Raw genomic sequence first — 27,167 nt, forward strand, 5'->3', positions numbered from 1 at the left:
ATCCCTGTCTGACCTTCTGATCTATAGTGGGGTCCTCAAGACGACCGTTTGGGATCCTCAGATAAATAAAATTTATTTTAAGAAATTAAAATAAACGTCTTCGCTGAAAGCTAGTTAATCCGAGAGTTTGAATCATAATCAACTTGCCACTCACTCTTGTTTTATATATTTGTTACGAACTATTCTATGACCGCCTAAACCAAATATTTGTAAACATTTTTCACCTGGATATTCCAGACAGGATGTTGAACCCTTTTGCGCGTAAACTTAGATCCCAATCACACATAAATCAATACTAGTACAGTGGCAGCTTATTGAAATATCCACAAACGAGGAACTTAACCCAATATTTAAACAAGGAGACCAGAAATTCTGGTTACAAATATAGAGATTCCAATTTGTATCTCCTGCATTATGAGTCACTGTACAGAAGTTGTTACTTATTTGATACAACATGGATTCATTGTCGTAATAAACCTTATCACCAATACAAGAAACCGACTAGAAATGTGCGCTGGTGGAGATTTGCGGTGGCTACTAACAAACATTGAGCGGGACATAAATACACTCATAACATCTCATCAATCTCATTCAAGTCATTCATTATTTTAAACTTTTATTTTCAACAAATCTTATAATTTCAATAACAACTTGAAAAAAAAATGTTTTACATGTTTAATTTATTTATGTAGCTTTCTTCCTTAGCGGTCCGTGGACAAGTTTTGGCTATATAAAGGGGGCCCCGGGAACTTCTGATCTATAGGGAATATGATGTAAATGGTCATCTGTTTCAATGGCCAACGGTTAACGAGAGTGTCATTGGGCTAGCACAATGACCAACTGTCTTTACTTTTCCTAAAGTCAGGTACCCATTCGAGCTGGGTAGACTCAGGGGCGTCATTACAACCTCAAAGCTGAAAATTCCCAGTCTTCACCGAGATTTGAACCCGAGACCCTTTAGAATTTACATACGTCGACTGTATTTAAACAAAAACACTTAATAAGCAGGAGTGCAGGGGGAGTGTAATATGCAATATAGAATAGTAGCACAATAAATTAAATAATCATTCAATAACATCAGGCCAGATTCACTGTTGATCTGGTGCGCAAAGTGTGGTCGTTCTTCTTATCTTATCTTATCTTATCTTATCTTATATACTACAGACGTTACTTCAAAATGAAGATAATTACGCCCTATGTATTTCATGTGTCAATCTAGTTCTGCTTGTTAATCAATGACTTAAATTCTGCCAAGTCGTTAGATTTCCTGGCCGATTCATGATACCCATTCCATTCTCTAATGGTACTAGGGAAGAAGGAGCGCTTGTACGAATTTGTTCTAGCGTTTGGAATAAGAAATGTACCTCTACCATGGGCGTAGCCAGGGGGGGGGTTGGGGTTCACCCCCCCCCCCTCCCCCGAAATGAAATCCCCCCTTGGGGGGGGGATCGGAATTTAGTGAATGATTTTTTGCTTTGATTTTGTTTATTTTAGGTGAGATTTTAATACTAAACCATCAATTGTACCAGCACAACCAATGGGGTTTTGAGTTTAAAACCCCCTACCAGGGGGGTTCGAGTTTAAAACTCCCTATCAGGGGTTGTGAGCTTAAAACCCCCTACTAGGGGTTTTGAGTTTTAAACCCCCTACTTGGGGTTTTTGCAGTTAACCCCCGCTCTTCTATAAAACAAAACAAAACAAAAATGCAAACGAAAATCCCCTAATTCCAAGAGCACAGTTAAGGGAGATTTTGATTTTAAAATCCCCTCCAAAATATATGATAAACCCCCTCTTCAATATATAAAAAAGTTAATTACGCACTCAAAATGTTATGAGCGTAGCTAAATGGGTTTTGACTTAGTTTTTAGTTTAAACCCCACTTCAGCGGGGTTCGAAGGTAAAAAATACCTCTTTAATAATAAAAACAAAGCAAATTATACACTCAAAATGTTTTAAGTGTAGTCAAAGGGGTTTTGAGTTTCAACTCCCCTCCTGTTGAGTTTGAAGCTAAAAAGTACCTCTTCAATATAAATAAAAGCAAATTACTCACACTAAAATCTATGAACGCAGCCAAAGGGGTTTTGAGTTTAAACCCCCCGCCAGTGGGGGGTTTGAGGCTAAAAATACATCTTCAGTGTAAGAAAAAAAGCAAATTACGCACTCAAAATGCTATGAGCGTTGCCAAAAGGGGTTTTGAGTTTAAACCCCCATTCAGAGGGGTTTAATGCTAAAAATACCTCTTCAATATAAAAAAAAAGCAAATTACACACTAAAATTATTTGAGCGTAGCCAATCCAATCGGGAGTTTTGAGTTTAAACCCCTCCTACAGATGGCGTTTGTTTAAAGTTTAAAACCCCTCCAGATGGTTTTGAGATTAATTAAGATCCCCCTACAGAGCATTTTGAGGTGGAAAACCCCCAACAGATGATTTTGACGATAAAACTTCTCTTTTCGATATAAAATCTAAAGCAAACTACAGTCACTTAATTCCAAGAGCGTATTCAAGAGTGGTTACACATTTTTACCAGTGGCAGGGCTCCCTTAATAAACTGCAGTGAATAGTCATCTGCCGAAATTGAAAAACACTAAATGTGGCTCAACAAAGATAGCTAAGACAGATTTTAGGAGTCAGTTATAGAGATCGGGTTTAAATCAAGGAAATCCTATGCCGAACTGGGAGTCGACCCTTTAGTAAGATTGTGAGAGAGCGACGCATGAGGTTTGCGGGACATGTTCTCCGACAAAATGAATTACGCATAAGAAGAGTTGCAATGATATCCTAGTACAACTTGACGCCACTCATTCATTGAGGTCCTCATGGCAGGTGGGAAGAGGCTTCAGATATTACCAGTGACTGGCAGTGACAGATTTTTATGGAAACAGCTTGACGTCAAATGCTCCGAACAGCGCGGTAGGGTCTACGTCAGTAAGAATAGCACATTAGGTTTTTGAAATAAAACTTTTTAATAGCAGGAAAATGCACTGTAGATACCTCAGAATATGCATTTTGTTGGCTTCCAATACCAGAAATAGTGCTTGGCGGCGGGGCTTCGCCCCGCGCTAGCGCTTCCCAGACCCCATTGCTAGTAATGGCAGGGAATCTACAATTTTATGGAAACATCTTGACGGCAAATGCGCCAAACGGCGCGGGAGGGTCTAAGTCAGTAAGAATAGCACATTAGGTTTTTGAAATAAAACTTTTTAATAGCAGGAAAATGCTCTGTAGATACCTCAGAATATGCATTTTGTTGGCTTTCAATATCAGAAATAGTGCTTTGCCCCGCGCTGGGGGAGCTCCTAGCGCTCACCCAGACCCCCTTCCTAGTATTGGCTGGGAATCTACAATTTTTCCACTAACTCATGGAAGAACCTATTCTAGGGCACAATAAACGTCTTCCGAAAGAATGAAGAGTCAGTATGCAATATAGATTATGTACACACACACACACACATAAATACATATAAAAAAAAATTTCGCGGGGGGGGGGGGGGGGGTCGGGGGGTTACCCCCCCCCCCCCCCGAAAAAAAATCCTGGCTACGCCCATGACCTCTACCTTTGTGTCTTTCTGGGTATTTCGTAATGTTTTGTTTTTCTATCTGCAAGTTGTGGTTTAGTATTTAATATAGTCTAGCTACTTCCGCCTTGACGATGTCATCGCGTTGTCCATTTATTGCTGTACTATGAATTCTGAGTTAGTGCTTCCACATAAACTCTCTTTGTAACCTTGTTTTTTTCTGCTAATGATAGTAATCATTTCTTATGGATGCAGTCCAGATTGTAAAGCGTCGTGTGGATACGACGTAGATAGATATAAGCGAATTTAGGAGGCGCGGTGGCTGAGCGGTAAAGCGCTTGGCTTCCAAACCGGGGACCGGGGTTCGAATCCTGGTGAAGACTGGGATTTTTAATTTCGGGATCTTCGGGTGCCTCTGAGTCCACCCAGCTCTAATGGGTACCTGACATTAGTTAGGAAAAAGTAAAGGCGGTTGGTCGTTGTGCTGGCCACATGACACCCTTGTTAATTGTAGGCCACAGAAACAGATGACCTTTATATCATCTGCCCTATAGACCATAAGGTCTGAAAGGGGAACTTTACTTTTTTACTAGGCGTATTTCAGTTACATGGTCTTGACTCCAGATGTGAGTCATTGGGTGTCTAGACTGTATTTACCTTACCTATGTAGATCAAAATGGGTCAATAAGAGGAAGTATTAATGTCGACCAAAGATTGAAAGATCTATTTCTTTATCCTAAATTATTTGTTTTAATTGCCTATATTTACAATTGATTGATTTGAAAAAAAAATATAACCCACAATACATTTTATGTTGTTTTTGGACTTCTAACTAACTTATCTTGAGTGTCTTTGTAATTCTGATGAGTTATAGCAGGTAATTGTTCCCATAATCCTTAATGGGACTCCTTGACATACCCTGAAAGCCTCCACAGGTGTGTTGCTTATAAGCCCTGCTTAAAATTCACCCAGTCTTTACGTGTTTCAAAGGTTAGCATGCTCAGCGCCCCCCCCCCCTCCACGTTCCTTAATCCCGTGTCTATAATATATGGTTCAAACAACATTCTTTTTTGGTACACATCGACATGTGCCTCGTGACTTTTGGTGTGCTGGGAACGCCCATTTGATCTGCTTCGGAACTTTCCGCTAGATACAAACATGTTTTTTTTTATCTTTGAGATCGCAATGAGGCGTTACCACAGACTTCCTTGCAGACGACTCTTTCTCACGGTAGATAATTTGTTTCAAAAAATAGATCTTGTTAATGCGCCCGGATTTGAACAGGATTTTGACAAAGCTTATATCAATTCACTCTGTCTGTCTGTCTGTCTGACACAATTTTTGTAAAAATTATTTCTAGCACTTCGTATATTTATTTCTTGTACCTAACAAAACATAATGAATAAAAAAAAAACAATTAGTTAACTAATTATTGGTAATTACTTATTTTGCTTGGCATTGAAAAGAGAAATAAATGCTACTTATTGAGAGATGAAGCTATATATGTGGAATTATTTCCCTTTTTACACCCAGCACACGTTATCTCTCCCACTTGCCATTCTTGGATCAAGTTGAATTTCTTGCATAATTATTCAGAGTTTAGGTCCGTACAAATAATAACCAATTATGTATCAATTCGTGGTAATTAATTAAATTTATTTTTTTATATAAAAAGGGAGCTTATCCCTGCATTATTAAGATATATGACATTGATTTTTGCTGTTCTCTTACATAAGCTTTTTTTTTATTATTTATTTTACTTATTATATAGATGAGACGAGAGATATATTAAAATAACATAAAAAGACATATTTTTTTAAGTAATATAAGACAATTAGATAGATAGATAGATAGATAGATAGATAGATAGATAGATAGATAGATAGATAGATAGACAGATAGGTAGATAGATAGATAGATAGATAGATAGATAGGTAGATAGGTAGATAGATAGATAGGTAGGTGGTAGGTAGATAGATAGATAGATAGATAGATAGATAGATAGATAGATAGACAGATAGATAGATAGATAGATAGATAGATAGATAGATAGATAGATAGATAGATAGATTGTCTTGCCCTAAAAAAATTCTTTTGACATCAGAATCTCGATGCCAAATATTTATGGTTTGATATACCATGTAGATTTTTATAAATGTATATCTATTTAGGCTTAAGATCACTATATGAAAGTCTCTATATTTTACCCAAATTAAATGAAATTATTTAATCCTACATATATAAGGAGATAGGGGATGTTTTATGGAGTGGATTGAATATTTTACCTTTTTACTACATACTTTCTAACAGTGGCGTAGCTAGGGAAAAAAAAATAATGCAATCATTGAGGGGGGGGGGACGGGGGCTTCACCTCTTTAGGGGCCCCTGGATTTTTAAAATTCGACATGAGATAATGTAATATTTAATATTTAATTTTCAAAAAAAATCGAATACTTATTTGGGGGCCCTCTTAAGTGGGGGCCCGGGTGGATTTTCAAATTTTCAAAGCGTGGCATTGTTCTGTACTTAATTCACTTCATATTCAAAGTGCGAGGCTCAGACTTGAACTTTCCAAGCATGTGAACCATTGTCTGTCTATATCTGGAACTTATCTTTATATAAAACAACATATTGGCCGAAGAGTTGATGAGGTCAAAGTCAAACTTCATCGTGTAGAAGATTTCATACAAGTATCTGTTAACGCCATAGCTTGACATGCCGGGTAGTGATAGTACAGCCATGGCTGGAATATGGCTGCAGGCAGAGCAGACGAGAAAAAGTGTCATGATACCCATAACTGTCTTGCACATTTCTATATTTTTAGAGGACATTTTCCCGCTCATTTTCGTGCAGTCGTTTTTGTCCGATGCCTTGGCGTTGGCTAAAAAGGAATTCCCGTTTCTCGCGTGACCTAGACGCCATTTCACCGAGACATGAACGCGTGATATCATTACGACGGTCGCTATGGCAACGGTTACCATCGACGCGGTCGTTAAAACCATGGCGATTAAAATATTGTTGATCGCGTTGAACAACTTGCCAAGGGCTGTAACTCTGAGCGTGACGACTGTGCTGTTGTCAAATGTAGAACCCCAGACCATCTCAATACTGGCTGCGTAAGGCGCGTGCAGAGCTACGGCAACGATGAATATCGCGATGATGATAGTCACGGTGCTCTGCATTCGTATGATCCGCTTGACCTGCAGCGGGAAAACGACGCTGACGGCCCGCTCGACCGAGATGTAGGCCGTGATGAAACACGTGACTTTGCTGCAGATGATGTGAGTGTACGTGCAGGTCATCGTAGTCAGGGCGAAGCAGTTGTGCTCCAGCGCGGCGCCCGAGTCCGAGGTGCTCTTGAGGTAAAAGCACACGGGCTGGGGCAGCATGAAGGCGCAGCCCAGCAAATCCGAGAGTGAGAGGGCGACAAGGGATACGGTGGTGCTGTCTGAGGCTACCCCTTGCTTGGCGAACACCATAATGTTGAAACCGTTGCTGAAGATTCCAAAGATGCCGAAGAAAAACAGTGGCACTTGAAGTATCTCAATACACAGCCTATAAACTTCCGGAGTTACTATAGAAGCAGAAACAACTGTGCTATTGGTCGCTTCCAAATCTGCAATATTCATGACTTTATCTTTAAAATTTTATTTCAAAACAAAATGATTTGGAATAATATACAAAGAATTCTTCATGAACACGCAAAGTTTACTAAAGCTTATCGCTGTATTGTATCGTCTTTTTATTCGGCTTAATGATTAGGCCACTTAAACGTCTTGTTACCTGTCTAAATTTGCATACTTATTATATATATACAATTATATTCAAATAATTCGCGTTTAATGATTCGATGTAATAATTCTGGACATTTCTGAAACAAAACTAAAAATGTAAACGTCAACCTAATCTGCTTTGATATTTAAAAAAAAATTGATGATTAAAGCCCTAAGGCATAGTATTGAATGGTAAGAAGGTTCAAACTATTCTCTCACTGTTTGCCTATTAGTTATAGCTGCACAGGCAAATAAAATGACGTTATAAGCAATGATAACTTTATGTATACAATTACTGACATGCATGGCTTTATAATTATGCAGAAAGATAATGGCAGTTCACTAGTGGCATTGGATTTATGCAACAAGTAATACATAGACGTGAAATGGTTGGTTTGTCCTCATAAGGTTTTTGAAGAATAGCAAGTCCAGAAGATAAACAAAGGTGACTGGCTTTATAATCAAAGTCTATGCCTGTTCAAAGAAGCAGTTTTATCAATATAGAAATCACTTGTAAAGACTGGCCAACGTTAAAATAAAAATCACCTTTCTTGCAAGCAATTTCTTTGTTTTTGTATGCTTTTTATATCATTTTCGACAAAGGGAAATTTAGACAAAGAAATTGATGCGAACTTGCTGTATCAAATAAAATTATAGGTTTACAATAACAAAGAACTACTTTAAACAAGGTTACAAAGACAGTTTGTGTGGAAAATCGGACCCCGAAGTGGTCCACCAATGCTGGTAAAAAAGATAGGTTTCAATATTTTCAGAAAGAATATCAGAATGAAATTCTATTAAAGCCAAATGACAGAGAGGTATGGATCAAGAAGGTTGACAGATCTTGTGTGGTGCCCCAACGGTCCAGCATACCAAGGGTAGGTGAAAGTGAATTTTGATGCGATCCTGGCCTAACTGATGTCATATAATGATTATCTAATTTATCTAATTGTTTTGTAACTGGTCAATCTCTTATTCAAAGCCTCAAGGAAAAAAAAATTTTCGTAAAAAACAAAAATTGAAAAAATCTCCCCTTCCTTTTGGTATAGTGTTTTGCGCTGCTGTTCACGCGATAATATGAAATAAAAAAAATACTTATTATTTGATGTTTTAAATTATATTTCACTTATATGCATACTAAATAGATTTTTTTCTCTTTAAAAAAAGAAAACTCTTTTTTGTGTGTTAACATGAGATCGTAAATTATATAGAAGAGATAGAGCACCACGTGCTAAATGTTGTTTGTTTACGATTGGTGAATGAGGTCCATTATGACCTTGATAATTATGACCGGAACACCACCTTTTTTTATAGTTTTTGCATTGTAATCAACTGGCCACTGTCAGGAACAGCAACGAATTACTTGAGTAATAAACTGACGCCCATGGGTGCTTCTATGTACGTAACATACGTTTATTTACATGAAATTAAAATATAAGAAATGTATATGTACTCTCTAAAATAGCTATATGAATTAGATTAAACAGTTATGCAAAATTGCACACACACAAAATGTATACTTGAATAGAGAACAGAATGAAACATGTACAGGTAAATATCCTTTTTAACATCCAAAAGTTGACAGGAATTGATGTACCTCAAAGATCAAAGTCTACGGCTGGACGTGTTATCCATCTCACGCCACAATCTCTAGTTCCTCATGTCTTGAGTCATACTAACTCTATCTTCTAGACTCCTAGACTAGACGATACAGTCATAGTCAATATACCATATACAAGCCACACTGACACTGGTCATTCTCGCAAATCAAAACATTGAGAAGTCATTCACATCAGAGGTCAGTAGAAGTCATCCAGACAAAAAAATCACCATTAACATATTAAAATAAGTATGACGATACTGACACATGTTAACTATCAACCAAACAAACTTTTTCAGCCCGTGAATTAGTGTATCTGTTGCAATGAAATTCTACGGCCGGCTCTCTATTTCCTTTTCTGTCTGTTTGTCTCTCTCTTTTTTGCTCTCAGAAACATTTAGTTTTCATTTAACTTGCGCAAAGTAATTTCTCCGACATAGACTTTTGACTTGATTTGGAAACACCCGCTCCATTATGCGCCCCCGACACATGCACGCACTCATATTACTTTTTCTTCGGCTTCTCAATTCTATCTATATTACTTTTCGACCGTGACCCCCACCCCTTTTTTTTCAACTTTTAATCTTAGTGCAAGCAATGCACGTGTTGGACTATAAATAGTTTTCTTCATACTATCAGTTTCAGGCTTCGATAAAAAAAAATGCATTTTCCGAAGGCCCCAATTGAAGGCCAGATTTGATTTTATTAACTGTAACCTTTTATTCTTACTCCTTTTGAATGTAGCGAGATGACAATAGATCTAGATTTATCTTTTTTAATGCTATTATGATTTAGTTGTTTTTTAGTTAGTTGCTACAAAATACTTGCTCTCTCTCTCTTTCTCTCTCTCTCTTTTCTCTCTCTCTCTCTCTCTCTTTTCTCTCTCTCTCTCTCTCATTCTCGAGAAAAAGAAACAGACACTAGATCTATCTTATTAATGCTATTAAGATTGTTGGGTTTTTTTTTAAATGTAACATGTGTACGAAATTTCATGTGCATTTGAACGACGACTTAAGAGATCTCGTGATCAATGATTGTGTCAGTGGTACTTTACAAATATATAATAGATTATATTGTGGAACATTTTCATGAAGTGTTTGTTCTTAGTTCCGTCAAAGTTTTATTGTACTTAGAGCTTAGCTTGAAATAGACAAAGAAATGCACTGCAGAGTTGAGCACTTCAAAGACAAATCTCACAGAATAAATAAGATTAAATACATATCTGTTATACCCATCGACTGCTACGCCAGGAACAGTGGACATGACTATGGCAGGTATGTGACTGACTGCCTGGCACGCCAGAAAAATGGTTGTTATAGCAACCATCGTCTTGACAACTTCCGTTTCTTTCAAGGATAGAGCGTCAGACGCGTTATCGTTTTGGCTTGTCCTCTGGGTGTACTTCGCTGAAGAAACCAAAGCCCGCCATTTTCGTGATCGGATCAAACGCGTAACCATAGTAAACGTCGCCATGGCGACGACGACCATGGCGACGGAAGTAAGAGATAAGTTGATGATGATGTTGTTGAGTTGGAAAAACAGGGAGCCCAGCGCCGAGTGCGAGTTGACCGCCCGGTACGAGTTGTTGCGGTTCGGATCCGATAGCCAGATGACTGAGGTAGTCGTGGCGTATGGTATATGCGCGACCACCAACACCAAACAGATCAAAACAATGATTTTGACCGTGTTCTGGACCTTGAACATGGACTTGACTTTTAGAGGTAAAACAACAGATACAGCTCTCTCCACGGAGATGTACACTGTCAGCCAACAAGTTATCTTGGTGCATACGATATGAGGGTAAGTCGACGCCATGGTGGACAAGACGAAACAGTTTTTGATCAGCACGTTCTGAATATCCGAATGAGCGTCGAAGTAGAAGCAGACGGCCTGGGGAAAGATGAGCGAACAGACGAGAAAGTCGGAGACGGAGAGGGCGAAGAGAGACATGGTGGGGCTATCCGATGTCACGCCTTGCCTTAGAAAAACACGGATGTTGACGATGTTGGTGATGATTCCCAGAATGCTGAGCGCCAGAGTCGGCACGTGCAGTATCTCCACCCAGAGCTCGTACGTCTGCAAGCTGATAAGTGGGACTTGAAGGGTTAAAGTATTGGCTTGGGTCGTCTGTAAACTTGTGAAATTATTCATTTTCTGAAATTATACATGAAGTAACAAATTCTGGAATTGAAACCATTGCCTAGGTGCATTCATTTTTATATGCGCAATGAAATGTTGATATCTACAATAAATTTTGTCAAAAGTCTTTCTAATCTAATAAGTCAATATGAGTCTAGTCTGTATCACATAAACAACATTTGAGCTAGTTATTACCAAAGCGCAGTAAGCTCACTCTTAAGAGATATTAGATATAACTAAATATTTTTTGTATTTAGTTGGAATATTTGTGTACTGTCAGTATGCAATGGCACATTATTGAAATAACATTGCTACTAACAATATATTTGAAAAACACTAAACGAGTGGCTAAATTATCCATAAAAATTAATCGCAGTCAATGATTTACTTGCGAATGACTAACCTATCATTTAAACAATAAAATAGTAAATATATTATTATCTGTGATATAGGTGACTGTGGGTGGAATCCTGTAACGCCTACATTCTTACAATATTACGATTCGATCAATAAAGGAATGGAAAGTGGAGATGGCATAGTAAATTAATATCTACCCTGATTCAGTCTTTGTGTGAACTAACTAACCTACTAGATATACCATTTTGCTTTACAAGAATTATCGAATTGATATTCCTAATTAGTATTATTTTTCATCTAATTTTTTCCAATTTTACAGCAGAAGGGAATAATTATCTCCCTTAGTTTTCCTTATTGTGTCAACAAATTATAATGTTAAACAGATAACATGGATTTTTTTCTATGCCATAGTTACCATACCCTAGCAAACTGTGAATTCCATTTTTGACCTGAGTGTACGCTCTTGTTTATATTAACACCGAGCCTGCTATGTATACAGGAAGTTGAACTATTTGTCTAATTAATAAGAAAATGACATTGAAAAACCCAACAAGGGGAAACAGTTAAAAAATTAACAAGTTGGTTTGGTTGAGATTTTGTGAGTTAACAAAAATACACATTTTTGTTTGCTTAAAAATTCTTTGTTAGACACACGCTTTTTTTTTTTCCGCAAGTGATCTTCAGTTGTAAAATGAAATAAAACTGTGATTTAAGTTTAGACAAATGGTTTTGATAGCAAGTGATCTCTAGCTATATGCACGCTGTGTAGTCTGGCGTACGTAATATCCCCATGACAAAGTCATACCCAGTTGATGAGATGACATTCAATTGCATCAGTTTCACGTGACAACCGACGTCTATAGAAAAAGATAAGCTTTACATGGCTCGCTAGGTCTGGAGGAAGGCAACTTTGCTTTGCAAATGCCCACACACAGACACACATACACAGGAACGTAGTTAGGGCAAGGCAGGCTTGACCCTTGACCTCATCACCTCTTAAGCCGGCTCTGCACATACACGTGCCAAACATACCTTTTAAGGAAGCCATTTTTTTTTTATTTTGTATGTAACCTCTTACACTGGCTGTAATTTTTATCTAGATTATCGGGGGGAAAAAAACGATCACAAGAAGAGAACATAATAAGTAGGTCACTTCTGGCTCATCGTATCCCGCCGAAATGCTGCAATGTCAGTGGTAGACAGTATCGTGTGTTTTAGAACACTTCTGGGATCTCATATCTAAATATGAAAATGTATATTAATGCTGAGGGAGTCAGACCATTGGACGCCCCAAGACTAACCTACAGAGAACTCCAAGCGTGATCTCAGGACTGCAGGCGAGACCAATCGTTATACAAGGCATGAACACTGACCAGCGACGTCACGACCTGTGGGCACTTTAGACCAATTGCTCTTTGACACGTATCAAGTCTGTAAGGTTGTGATGTTGCAGGTCAGTGTTCAGGCCTTCTTTAATGAATGGACTCGCTACATGCATGAATTTAAGCGCGTGTGATGAAATTGACCAAGACAGCATGGAGACAGGGTCGGCCTTAGGCCATTGCAACCTATGCGGTCGGAGTGGGACCCGCGCTTTCATAGGCCCCGCGCTAATTCTGATGTGTAATTATTAATTGCAAAATATATACGTAAAATTCCTGGAAATGTTCTGCACTTATTAAAATCTCCTGAAAAATAGACACAATTGTCATTTGTGGGTGTCATGCCTTCTGTCTGTCTTTTGAGACAGAAGCAGTCACATGTAAATAATATCATTTAAATATCATTTAATATCATTTAAAGGTTTGAGTCATAAAAAGGTAGTGCTACATAAAATGAGACTTAATTGATCTCCATGTACTTGCAGAACGTGTAGAACAGATGTTGATGTTTCATTAGTGTCAAAGAATAAAAATGAACATTTTCAAACTAAGGTCTAAGTAACTCATCCTCACGAAGGTCAGAGTTTAGTAGCTAATCCGGCTCGTAATGCTTTATTTTATTTTATTTATTAATATGCAACTTGGTCTAGTAGTTTATTTGGTTCCAGTGGGACTTGCTATGTCCTTAAGAGGCCTCTCTGCTAGATGAAGCAGCCAACGATGACAGGGAAAAAGCGAATACTTGATTGTTAAATTAGCTTCTCTTTTAAAAGTATATTTTAAGAAAATTTGCCAATATTTAAAATGGGTCTAGTGTAAATAGTGCTGATGAATTTAAAACCTATTAACTCAAAGTTAAATGTTCACAAAAGACCCCAGTCGTGAGTTGTCCAATTTTGTGTGAAAATGAAGCCTCAATACAGTGTAGCAATGATTGCAAAAGGAAACATTCCAATACAAAATGAACAAAATAACAATGTTTTTAATTCCATTTATTATTATTATTATTCAATGCCATTATCTGATAATTAAAAAGCAATGAAATAATTGTTCTTTCTTTTCTCAAGAAATCATTGGTTTAATTTTTTAAAAAAAAAGCAACTACGAAGAAATAGATCGACGTGGAAGAATCCGTGTCCATGAGTACGTGGTCAGTCTTCATTTCTCTAACAGTTGAGGCTTATTAGGGGGAAGTACCACATGCAATCTGATTAGGCAGACATCTTTGAATATCTGGGTTTCCTTGAAGACGTGTGCAACTGTGAAACAATAAGTACGAGAAGATGTCTTTAAAGTTCAACTAAGACAATTCATTGTCAATAACTAAGATATGACTAAGCAGTTTGGAATATGAAAGCTCTGACCAGCTCGATAAATGTGGGTATAAAATGGTAGCCTATGCTTCTACGAACTACTTAAGTTTAAAAACTCCAGAAAGCGGATGAATTTACTTACGCCGCTTGGTTATTGCTGCATGTGGCCTTGATACAGTCATCGAAGAGTTCGAAGATCTGGTTCCTGGACTTGTTCAGACAGTGTCTATTCTTGAAAAACAACAAAATGTTGCCACAGTTCCGGATGGCCTTGGTCTTGTCGGTTTCACTTCTGCATTCTGCAAAGTTATCGGATACGCTTTTGCATCTATCGCCGTAACCTGGGGGGCTAAATAATGCAAATACAAATATATAATGAAAATACATAATTCAAATACATGATACAAATACATTTTAAGGAAAAGTGATTCTAACGAGTATAAAAGGAACTTTCTTTAAACAGCTGAAAATTGAAAGACAACAAGAAAACACAAAAAAATACTTTTAAAAAAAAATCAACTGTAATAAGGTTCAGTCATGTAATTAAATTTCTAATAGATCTAGACTAACAATAATAAATCTGTGTGATTAATATTATTACAATACTTATATCAACTCACTCTGTCTGTCCGTCTGGTATAATACACGCTATTTCTGCCACAGCCATACTCGGATCAAGTTGAAACTTTACACAATTATTTATTAACATAGACAAGACATGAATCAATAAAGAAAAATTACCTATTAGGCATTTAATTACTGGTAATTAATTATTTTTTTAAATAGCAACAAGGGAAACTAATACTTCAGTATTCATATATATGGCTAAATTTGTTGAGTTTAGTCCACTTTAATAATTGTTCACTATATTTCCCCCTCACACATTCTCCGATTAAGTGGATAATTTAAACAATTCTTTATTGTACCTTACAAAAGATGAATCAGTAAACAATAATACTCAATTAGTCAATTAATTACCCTCATTTATTGAATAAGGAAAATAACTTGAACATTATTGGTAAATGTAGTTTCAAGGACGGTCCTCTTTCTCTTTAGATCAGATATGCCTATTTTAAGGATATTTTTATATTTTGCTTGTTTTAACAATTGTAATTGTTTAGTGCTATTTGATGCTTTTAGCTTACTCAGTATGTTATGATCCTATCTAGACCAATCGGGATAGTGGCCGGGGGGGGGGAAGAGAAATCTGGGTGGATTTTATCATCAATATTTTTTTTAAAGCAAAAAAAAAATTAAAAAAAAAAATAACAAAAAAAAATAATTTAAAAAAAAAAATAATAATTATACAATTAAAAAAAAAAGGAAACGACGTAAATTCGAGAGCGTGGTTCACGCCTTCTCCAGCCGACGTGCTAACCACTCTGCCAGTGATGTACTCATGACTAAAGAAGATTGCTTAGTTATATATTGTTTGTTTCAATTTAGAGCGGCGACCTAAAAAGGGGACCAATTCAGCCTATACCACCACTTCAGTCAAGTACATTTTCTTTTCCTTGTTCGAGATACCAAACAATGTAATTAATTACGAATAGTGATTTTTTTTTCCACTTCTTGTGTTGTCAGATTAAAGAAATGAGTGGGCAAACTTTCAGCTTGATTCGAGACTGTGTCGAAGAAATAACGTGTACAAGCCATTTACCAGACAGACATACGGACAGGGTGAGTTAATATAAGCTTTGTAAAGACTTACTCGTGATTGTATCTGTCCACAATAGCGGGATAGCCAAGAATCATACTGGCCAGTATAGCCTGCTCCTTGGTTGCGTAAGGTGCGGGCTGGAAGGACGGCTCAAGGTTACAGACTTCTCCCTCGCTGAGACTCTCGGCGATGATTCTTTGAGGGGCGACAACACAGATACCTGGTGGGCTTGACTTGTTAAAACAAATACAAAAATATTTATTTGAAATTCTAGGTGATTAGAATAGAAAATTGGCAGCGAGAGTCTCTCTAGTCCCCCCCCCCCCCCACACACACACACACAAACATAAACAACTCGATCAGAGTAGAGTATTGAGATAGACATGCGTCCATGGTGGCAAGGACTGTTGGCGCGCCCCTAAACCTCCCAACAGTGCACGTCAGTGTCTCTCTTCTTTTACCAGTGGCGTCCTCTAAACCTGTGTGATGAGCACTTATTACTACGGAGGTGAAACATGGTCAAGCTACTCATGTCTGGAAAAAAAAAGCTGAATGTCTTCCACCTCCGATGGATGTATGCAAACGCGACATGAAGCTCTTCAAAATCGACACTAGCAGCTGGATAAAAGTGGCGCTGGATTGATCCGCATGGAGAGAGAGCATATAGAAAGAGTCTCAGATTGCAGATGCCATACATTACAGCAGCAGAAAGAAGGGTGAAAACGGCGCCTGGTGACTACATATGCCCAACCTGAGACCGCTCCTGTGTATCAAAGATTGGCCTCTTTAGTCACACAAGAAGTTGCAAAGGGAAAAGACCGTCTCTCGAGACGTAAAATGTTACAGACCTCTAAACGAAAAAAAAACGACAACTCCTTCGCGCTTCCCTTAGCCAGCTTGGAGTCAGGAGAACGTGTAGGCTTTGCCGCTGGATCTAAGAGACTTTTAAGAATGCAATGAAAAGAGAAATTTAATTAGAACACGTAAAATCATATCACAATTTTTCGGTTTTTCTTTGTATCTCTTTATATTTACAATATGTTTGAAATCCACATGACAATAGACGCAGTGTTTCGTAGGTAATATTTAAGTGTTTCAATACTAAAAAAAAAAGTTTATTTCACAAGATAGCATTGGACAGACTGCAATTTTTCCTTCCGACCACAAAGGTGTCTGGGCTCGCAGTGAAAGTTCATCCAGCTTAGCTGGAGCTTTGGAACCAAAATTTTTATTCTTTCTGAGCTATAAAATTTCCTTATCCTAACGTCTAAAACGCACTTTTTCTCCTAATAAGAAAAGCGTAAGTAAAAGAAAAAAATAAAGTAATGATTGTGGGATGGACAAATATTAAACAGCTGACTTTCAATCAGAGCCAAGAAATGCATTCTACAGGCATCTTCAGCGTACAATTAACTTTAGTAAAAGATGCGCAAGGGAAAGTATAGTATTAAAACTTTTGAGGCGATATTGTTACAGAAATCTATCTTTAAAATAGTTTTAAAAGGTTCTATTTACTAGATAAAGTACCCCTTTCAGACCTTGCAATCTATAGGGATGATGACGTAAGGGTCACCTGCTTGTATGGCCAATGGTTTACGAGGGTGTCATGTGGCAGCACAACAATCAAGCACCTTTACTTTCCTTATTTAATGTCAGGAATGCATTAAAGTTGGATGGACTCAGGGGCATCCTAAGAATCCCGAAAATCTTCACCGAGATTCAAACTCGAGACACCTCTGTTCGAAACCCAAGCACTTTACAACTCAACCACCACGAAGACATAAAAATTTGAGATTTGTACAAATTGATTAGGTCAAGATGGTGTTCAGTGTCAAGGTTACACAAAGGCAAATTATTACGTCACCAAGGACACACAAATACTGCTAACGAACTATATATATATATATATATATATTAGAAAGAAACCGTTGCATCTAATGATTGTTGACTTCTTTTAGTAGTAATGTGTTTAGGGCCGGATATAAGGAAGGCCAGCCCACAACAATAAGTTCCCAAAAAAGAGAAAAAAATCTATATTTCGCCGGCTCAGCATTTTTTTTTCTTAATGGTTTAGCATTTTTACCAAAAAATCTTACAGTTGGCAACAATGTCATGATTAAAAAGTCTTCGCTTATAGTGTGCTCGTATTCTCTAACTAGTTTTTTAAATACTTTTTTTTAAAGTTAAATTTAATTTAATTTATAACTAATCTCTTTCCTTTATAATTTGGCATGCTATTACCTTTACAAAAACTCTGCCCCGAGGCCTGCATATACTTAAATCCGGCCCTGGATGTGCTTAACTGCTTTCATTGATAAGTTTCATGAATCCGGAGATTAAGGGAGAGTACAGTATTTCATTTGGCTTGGCAGACCCAGCTGTGATCTAGATACTTGCGGTAGCAGACTTGAAGAGCCTAGATTCGCTAAGTACACACACACTCAATCCTTTCTCTCACTTCAGTGACCTATTGGATATAATTAGAGCTAGGACATGATCGCCACCCCCTTGACATCCCCCACCTCGCTACGCTCCCGATAATGTATTGGTGTCTATACCTCTTGCGACTGAACTGCAGGGTTTGGTGGTCTGTAGACCAAGTATCCTCCACATCCAGTTACTTTGTATGTATCCAGATCGTCTACGTTGACACTGAACTTGTAGTTATCAACGTCAATGGTGTTTTCCGTCTTTTCTGTTAAAGTCTGATTCCTGTTTTCCTGGATATCAGGAAATAAATAATTTGGTCATCATTTTACACATTTCAATATTGAAATATTTCAAATTAGAACATATGCTAAAACATTCATTTCTGTACAGTCAAGCCCAGTTTTTCTCAATGTTTTACACCATAAAAACATTCAATAGAGCAACTTATAGCATTTCTATGGATTTCAGCGCATATTGAAATAGAATGCAGTGGGAAAAAAGTGCATCTGATAGGAGAATGAATAAACAAATCAAAGTTCCTCTCTACCCAGAAGAAATAAAGAAAATGATAGAGTAGAGAGTACCAGAAATGAGAAATGGAGCCCCAGAACCGGAAACAGCAGAATGAAACTACTCATGTTCCGAAAGATAAAAGTCGGGACTAGCGAAACTTGCCCTTATAGAGAATCACCAGAGAATGTCCTTCAAAGCTGTATACTCTATCGAGAGGCCAGAACAAGACTCTGGACCCGAAACCCTCCTATAGAAGAAAAAACTATTTGGTGAACTGCCTGGTCAAGCGTCTCACAAATTTCCTGAACGTTTGTACGGACCACTAGCTTACGTCACTGGAGCAGCATTTAAAAAAATCAAAAGGAACGCCTTCAATGAGAGCTAATGTGCTCAATTTTGTCTAGAAAATCTCAAAGACGTAGACATTAATTGTTTATTGCTTCAAACAGAAGTACTTTGTTATCTAAAAGTGCACGTTTAAATCTATCGTATGCTCTATTTTGATTGGGTATTTGGAATTACTGTAATGCATAGAAAATTTTGACAATTTAAATTACCCACAAAAATAATAGTTAATATGATAGAATATATATGATTTTTTTTGTCAATTACATTGAATCAAAACAAGAAGCTTAAAATCACCGTTTGGTTCAAAACTTTGTGTGTACTAACAAAACATGGGAAGTGGAGAATGTTGTGTTTTCCAAGGTTTTAGCTTTGCAAATTGGAGATTAGGATTTGATTGCTCACTGTTAAACTTAAAGACTCTTCGTACAGAAATGAACCAAAGATTTAAAAACATTTTTCCATTGCATAAACCCGACTTGGTGTTGAACTCTTTTGCGTGTGGACAGATCCCAAACACAGATGAGTTCATAGACATGAGAATCTTGAGCCAAAGTTTGAACAAGGATACCATTCATTCTGGTATAGGTACGTAAATCACACTTTTATATTCTGCATTATTGGGTCATCGTACAGTAGTTGTTATCTACTTTCCAGTCTTCCTATTTGGTAAAAACGTGGATTCCTTGCTGTCTGGAGCCTCTTCTCAAAAAGAACACACAAATAAAACCTTGGCTTCGGCCTAGTGGGAAATTCCGGTTGCTGCTCAGAAACAAGCTTTGAGCAGGACATCAGTGCACTCATCAAATCTCACCACGTTCATCCAGTTTATTGATTTTGTTTTCATTGTATTTTTTAACAGAAGTTATAATTTCAAAAATTACTTCTTCAACATTTTTTGTTTATACTGTGCATGCATGTTGCTCTTTCATTTGGGTATCTGCGTGAAGTTTTGGTTACAAAAGAGTTCATGTGTCAAAACTTTTGAGAAACACTGGACAAAACAATGTTAGCACTGAAAAGCCTAAATTATGTACTATGAAATTAATGTGTATATATGGATTTGTGGTAGAGAATTTTTTTGGGATCACAAAAGTGCTTCTCTAAGAAAATAAGATAAAATAAACATGATCTTTTAAATTTATGAATAACTTTCTTATCTGTAACATTTTATCTGCCAATAGATACCTTTGGAAACAGGATTCTTTTATGATCAATGAGTTCAGCAACTCTGGTCTTCCCATCGACAGTCAAATGGAGAATGGCACTGTTATAAAATAGAGCTCCGTCACTGTAATGAGATAAAAGGAAAACGGAAAAGGTTTCACCATCGACTGGAATGACGTAACATTGTTTCTGAGATCTCTAATTTCAACTAGGCATTGTTTCATTGTTTCGTAGGCTTTGTAATGGGATTTTTTTAATAACTTTTTTTTTTAGCTTAACTTTCTTTATTTCTCTTACAGACATAATTGGTAGACATTAAAACTTTGACATTATACATTAAAACTGGTTTCCTTTAGTGGAGTAGAAGATGCGCTATGGCTGCATGCGCTCTGGACTGGTCTCAATGTTCGAATTTTACCCGTCTCCACCCCCCCCCCTCCCCGGCCACTGGGGTGGGGGACTGGATTAGGCTAGGATGTAATAATCTTCACTTCTGAAGGAACATTCAAAGAGACTATCTCGGGTCTAAGGCAAGTAGGGATCCCAGACATTCAAGGTAGGAAAAGTACACACACACACAAAAAACACACAAAAATGGTAAACAAAAATTCGGGTTAAAGGTCAAATGTGAGTTTTTTAAAGACTCTTGTTTCTCAGTGTTTTTGAAAAACATTCACGTCACTGGGATACATCACGCAGTCACTGGGTTACATCACGCAGTCACTGGGTTACATCACGCAGTCACTGGTTTACATCACGCAGTCACTGGGTTACATCACGCAGTCACTGGGTTACATCACGCAGTCACTGGGTTACATCACGCAGTCACTGGGTTACATCACGCAGTCACTGGGCTACATCATGCAGTCACTGGGTTACATCACGCAGTCACTGGTTTACATCACGCAGTCACTGGGTTACATCACGCAGTCACTGGGCTACATCACGCAGTCACTGGGTTACATCACGCAGTCACTGGGTTACATCACGCAGCATCTTTCGTGCCTCACCTTTTTCCAAGGGTCTGCCGGATACTTTCGCTTTATTTGAAATTCGTCTTTTTACTTCACTCTTTCAAAGCTTATAACAAAACCACGTCCATACCTTACAGTTAAAACGTATTAAATGTACCCGATAAACAACATAGGGATATGAAAGAAATGAAACTTAGTCAAATCAGGTCCATGGCGTCTAGGTAATCTCGAAGCAACAAAGACAATTATGCCCTTGATAAAATTATTGAATTACTGTCAAACAATGTTGTTAGTATCATTGATTTAATGAAACATCTGGTTGCTAATTTATATACAAGGTTTACGTGTCAACAAGATAAGTTATTACGAGTGTTGTATTTTAAGTCAATAGTTTAATCTATGATTAACTTCTGTCCCTTGAGTGTATGTGGTAAAGAGTTGACTACACCGATACATCGTTTCCTTGGTCTGCATCTGAGATGTATTGAGAGTCATTTTGTCTGCTGTGCAGGCATGGTACACGCTCTTTCTTTCTTCTAGTTAGTTGTATTGAGAGTTAAAAATTCCACACACATGGGTATATTTGTCAAGACCAAAAAGGCGTTTACAGACCAGGTCTATAGCGGATATTTTTTCATGATATGGTATGGGTCAGTCTGACATCTGACTGAATGAAATCTGACTTCTGTTCTCCAGTTCCTAGTTCTCTGTTTAGTCTTCTATTGTTTGTTTTAGAAAATACTCACGCATTGCCTTGAATCCCTGACACTGGTCAAGTCTTTTGCCAACCTCTGTAATAATCTTTATTTCAATGAGCTCGTTTTTTTTTTTTTTTATCATAAGCATTCCCTCTCGAATGAGCTGAAAAACTGTCCCGTTCATGCATAGCTCAGTTGTACACGGCTTCGACAGCTTTGACTCAGCTGTGTACGTTTTTTTCTTTAGAATGCGGATTTAAATGTTGATAGTCCTATCGATCAATGTAAATGGTTTACTATGCTAGGATACATGATGAGTAGAATTAGACAAAGTTTTATTTTTATGTATAGCAATGTCGAAAATAAAAGTGGTTCTAGAGTTAGACAGGAAACTACGAAGCGTTTAGGTTAGAGACTATAAATAAATAAAATAAAATAAAATAAAATAGGGCTTTTATATAGCTCTACTTTCATGCTTATAGCATGCTCAGAGCGCTATGGTCCAATCTCATTTGTGGACCAGTGGGTGGAGGGGGTATCTGGGAGTAGGTTTGGGAGCTCAGTAAACTCAACTCTGCTCGAGTCGGGTGTCGAACCTCGAGCCCCCTTTCATAGGTAGCCAAGTCAAGCCAAGTTAAGCGTACTTAGCTTCTCTACCACGCCTCCCTACCAAGCTATTAGTGTAGCAGCAATAGAGACGATAATAATTATATAGATCGTCCATTGTGGTTTGATGATGACCATTTTTTGTCATGGGGGGGGGGGCTGAGGACTTTGTACTTGTGTTTTGTGCCTCCTCATGTGGCTGTTCTCGCACTGAACTAAAAAAAAATTGTTTTTTTTTCGGGAAATTGTGAAATTTCTTTCCACTGTTATTGTTATTAAAGTAGATTAGGTTTTTTTAAAAAAAATTGTGTAGTTTTATTTTTTCGCTGTTTATTTTTATATTTTATTTGGGGTCACCAAATTTACTTTGACTAGTGCCTCAATTATCTAAGGCCGGCCCTGACGCCACGGGATTCGTATGACTTGAAAGAATTGACTTACTCCCTGTAGGGTCCAGCCACAGTGATTCTCACACTGCAATCCCTGCCTCCATCGTTATTTTTGATGACTGCGATACTTGTTGTACACGGGTAGCTGATTTCAGAGATAAAGTCATGGGCAGTGTTTAAGATTGGGTCACTCACCAAGCGGCAAACTCCTTCGTCTAAACAGGATTCATTGTATACGTTAGAAATACGTCTTGAATATATATATATCTAACAAATAATTGTTAACAGAAGAGATAAGGACAAGAAAATACTGGCGGCAGAACAAAACGCTTAACCTGTTGATGTCAGATAATCCAGGTCCCATGGACAGTGAAGCCACAAGACATTTCTATTTCACACATTAAGAAAACTTTTAATTTCGTCCTGTCTTTGAACAGAAAAAAAAATAAATTCAATTTTTTTTTCTTTAAGTCATAGTGGTGATTTGGAGTTGCGGTGGCTGAATGAAAAAGTGATTGGCTTCCGAATTGGGAGTCCTGGGTTTGAATACTGGTGAAGACTGGGATTTTAAATTTGCGGCTTTTTGGGGTCCCTGAGTCCACCCATAATGGGTACCTGACTTTAGTTGGAGAAAAGTAGTGCGATTTGTCGTTGCGCTGGCCATATGACAACCTCATTTACCTTGGGTCACCAAAGCAGAGGATTTTTACATCATCTTCCCCATAGACCTCAAGGTCTAAAAGGGGATTTGTTTTTCATAGTGGTTATTTAATTTATCTACCTCCAATGTGACAATGACCAGTGCTAATGCTATAGATATATATGTACGCTAAAAAGAATGAGTCAATCAGTTGCTCTTGTCAGAAACTTTATAAATGGAAGTTGATTTAATGAATAAACACTTATCTAATATACTTAAACCAAAGATCATGGACATCTAGATACTCTACATAGCCTACACATACACATAGCCTACACATACACATATACGCAGCCTACATATACTCTTACACATAGCCTGCATATATATATACACATAGCCTACACAACACATAGCCTACACATACACATAGCCTACATATCCAACCTAATAATGTAAAATCTATAAAACTTACTTTCTGGACCACAGCACAATCTTGAACTGCCTTTAAATCCAGGTTTACACTTGCATCTTTTGGAGAATGGATCGTATCTAGCATTAGCGACACACAGGGGAGTTGGGTGTAGAGCTGGCGAGTGTAAATGATTAAACTATATATAAACAATACTATGAAGGAAAAAAAAACCTGGAATCTCCAACAATTTGTCAGAAAATATAATGGGGTGGTAGAGTGGTTAGAAGCTTGGCTTTTAAACCGAGTGGTTTGGAGTTCAAAAGTCGCCATTGATATTACAGGAAGTGGTAATGGATACGAGTACTCCACTACCTACAAATTGCTTCTAGTGTCATGTGCCTCAAATAGCCCCTAACAACCTACCCAAATCAAGGGCTTCACGTGTGGCTTAGTTATTGCGTCCGCGGAAATGTTCTAATTGACAAGAGAATGGGCCAAGGCGAGAATCAGAAAGTCTCATTAACCTTGGAAGGCTACCCACATAGGAGAATGAAAACTCTGAATCTAAATTTCCGCTGCCTTGAGGTACAACCCACGTACCCACGTTAAAACCACGTTTACAGTGCTGGATTTACTTAAAGGCAACACAAGCTAGAGCTCAAGCCAAGTACCTTACGGCATTATGAAGTCTATATCCGATCCTGCATAATAAAATTCTGAGTTAAACATAAAGAAAAAATAATGAGCTGGTGACCCTTAGGCAGCTTGTAGCACGATGCTAACGTCTGGAAGACCTTGCGACGCTGCTGATTCCAAACTGTATGGGTTATTTAGCATTCTTTTTAGACTCCACTGCTGTGTTGAGATGGGAGAACTTTTGTGCGTGCAACGAGGTGCGCATCATGGCTAATTCCCAGGCTCTCATTCATCCACGACATAAGCCATTTTTTTCAGTTGGAGTTCCAAATTTTCATTTAAAGAAAGGAAATAGATAGATAGATAGATAGATAGATAGATAGATAGATAGATAGATAGATAGATAGATAGATAGATAGATAGACAGACAGTAGAATCTACGTTTATCTCTTATCGAGTTATCTTGTTAAAAAGTGATTAAAACAGTAAACTGCTTCTATGTAACAACACACCAAAGCATGAAGGATTTAGGGTTTAAATCAAACCGTATATTATAGTTAGGAAACCAAAATATTCTATTTAACAACATCAATCTGGAACAAAAATAGGACGTTATAAAATTTTCCAGGTTTCGTCCCTTTACAACAAACATGTGTGTGGTCGAAGTGTCCATTCAATCGTTTTCTGGTTTATAGTACGATTACCAATTTCAAATCTCTATTGTCGGCATCTTATGATTCCAAATTTAAAAAAATGATTACCTCGAAGGATTAACTCGAAAAATAAATGCGTTAGTCATCATTAACTTACCTTCTAATGACCATCCCAGGCAGACCACAGCTACAGCTGAAAGTAAAAGGAGCCCTGACAGTGGCGACATTGTCTGTGAGTTGGTGCTTGGTGCTAACGATAGGCTGAAAAGAAAACCATAAAAATGTATATCATATGAATTTTTAAAAAGCTAAAAACAGATTCAAATTTCAAGTACGAGTATTTGGTAAATAATGAATTACGAATAGAACTTTAATTGCATTTTACAACTGTCTGTCTGTCGAGTATAGTGCTAAGGAGAGCACAAAATTATCTTATGCCTTTTAAAATTCTTAACTTATCAACACGTCTTATATTACGAACGCCGGATACACCAGATAGCTATTGCCATCGTTGAAAATCTTCAATAGGAAAAACCAAGAAGCAGCATGATTTCACTCTTCCAAAAGAGAGATTCGACTATAACGGCCACAGACCTATATAGATCTAGACTATCGTTAACACAACACAAAAATGTCGTGAAAAAAAAAAAAAAGATCTGAAACAAGTTTTTGTTTTGTAAAGTAGTTCATTGAATTAATGTTGTTGTTTTTTAAACCTAACTATGTAACACATAATACTAATAACCGTCATAATGTTTTAGTCCGATGAACTGAAGATGGCCAATAATGACAACACACTTGTCTCAAAATTTTTATTTTGTAATTTTTAGATCCAGAATGTAGATCTAGAAAGATGTAGTTAATCAATCTATTTAAATGTACAATGTAAAATCAACAGGCTTGAATTATTTTATATCTTGGATTGTGGAAGCGATATCTCAATGGAAACTAATAGAAAATGCCTTTATATCATAGATTTGTGTGGACTTATAGTTCTGTGATCAATAGCACATTCTAATTAAACTCCGCAAAATGGGATTTGCATTATTTTTAAACTTTGGGAACTAAAGATCATTACTTTCATAAGACAGAAACAAAAAAAAGCGTTTTTCCAAGATTCAAGTTTGAAAAAAGAGTTACGCACATCACGATTGGATAAACATTTGTTTTCGTTTTCCAGTCCAGGTATAACCTCTCTCTATATATAGGTCTGTGATAGAGTCCTTTCACAAATCTTCGCAGGTAGAGAATCTCGCATTCATGTCACTTTGTATAAATGATTTCTAAACTGTACTTTTTTCAATGTAATACTTTTTGCAATTATTAGCATAACTCAAACACAAATGTTAGACTGCTAAAATCTTGTGAAATAGAAAATAGTTTGTTTTTCTTTACAACTTAGACTGACAAACTATATAATTTCAAAACCTCAACTAACCAGCGCCTTAAGCTACGTACGCAACTATTATTATGTTTTTTTAAAGACATTACAAATTTCTTACAACTTACCAAAGATGTACTTACCATACAGTCCAGGAGTATGTATTTATACCAACGGATTGGTCTCATTCCATCAGTATTTAATCCTTAGCTATGCTATAAATCAAGCTTGGAATAATTCCACGAACACTTAATTCAGAAAGTAAACTTTATTATCGAGCGTTATCTTTGAAGCTGGTGAGGGCTGCTGGATTTTAGGTCCGTGAGTGGCACAACGCGTCAACAAAAATTATCAATCTGTGACTTTAATTAAAACGAAATTTAAGGTGGCATTGAGATAATATGTTGATTTTGTCTATTTTTAGTTACAGATATTTAGTGAGATAAGTACAGTTGAACCTCAGGCCTCGTTTTTTTTTTATCAAATAGTGCATCGACGGGAGGGGACGTCCTCAAGGTTGACCACATCTGGCCACATCCGGCCACAGTACATTATAGAGTTCAGTCAATTGTATTACTA

General features: G+C 37.3%; 3 protein-coding genes across 3 annotated transcripts; all 3 read right to left on the reverse strand.

Annotated features, from left to right (window-relative positions):
* Nucleotides 1-6,048: 6,048 nt before the first annotated feature.
* On the reverse strand, nucleotides 6,049-7,146 carry LOC106064867 (uncharacterized). The gene has a single exon (XM_013223502.2). The coding sequence runs from the start codon at nucleotides 7,144-7,146 to the stop codon at nucleotides 6,049-6,051; it is 1,098 nt and encodes a 365-aa protein (XP_013078956.2).
* Nucleotides 7,147-9,976: 2,830 nt separating this feature from the next.
* On the reverse strand, nucleotides 9,977-11,041 carry LOC106060512 (pyrokinin-1 receptor-like). The gene has a single exon (XM_013218422.2). The coding sequence runs from the start codon at nucleotides 11,039-11,041 to the stop codon at nucleotides 9,977-9,979; it is 1,065 nt and encodes a 354-aa protein (XP_013073876.2).
* Nucleotides 11,042-13,745: 2,704 nt separating this feature from the next.
* LOC106050427 (uncharacterized) lies at nucleotides 13,746-26,752 on the reverse strand. Its single transcript, XM_056041066.1, has 9 exons — nucleotides 26,732-26,752; nucleotides 25,365-25,468; nucleotides 23,979-24,092; nucleotides 22,916-23,078; nucleotides 20,218-20,320; nucleotides 18,300-18,461; nucleotides 15,793-15,974; nucleotides 14,224-14,430; nucleotides 13,746-14,027 (listed from the first exon to the last, which is right to left on the reverse strand). The coding sequence occupies exons 2-9, from the start codon at nucleotides 25,432-25,434 to the stop codon at nucleotides 13,952-13,954; spliced, it is 1,077 nt and encodes a 358-aa protein (XP_055897041.1). The 5' UTR covers nucleotides 25,435-25,468; nucleotides 26,732-26,752; the 3' UTR covers nucleotides 13,746-13,951.
* Nucleotides 26,753-27,167: the final 415 nt, after the last annotated feature.

The sequence above is a fragment of the Biomphalaria glabrata genome, chromosome 9, assembly GCF_947242115.1.
Source record: "Biomphalaria glabrata chromosome 9, xgBioGlab47.1, whole genome shotgun sequence".
Classification (NCBI taxonomy): Eukaryota; Metazoa; Mollusca; class Gastropoda; family Planorbidae; genus Biomphalaria; species Biomphalaria glabrata.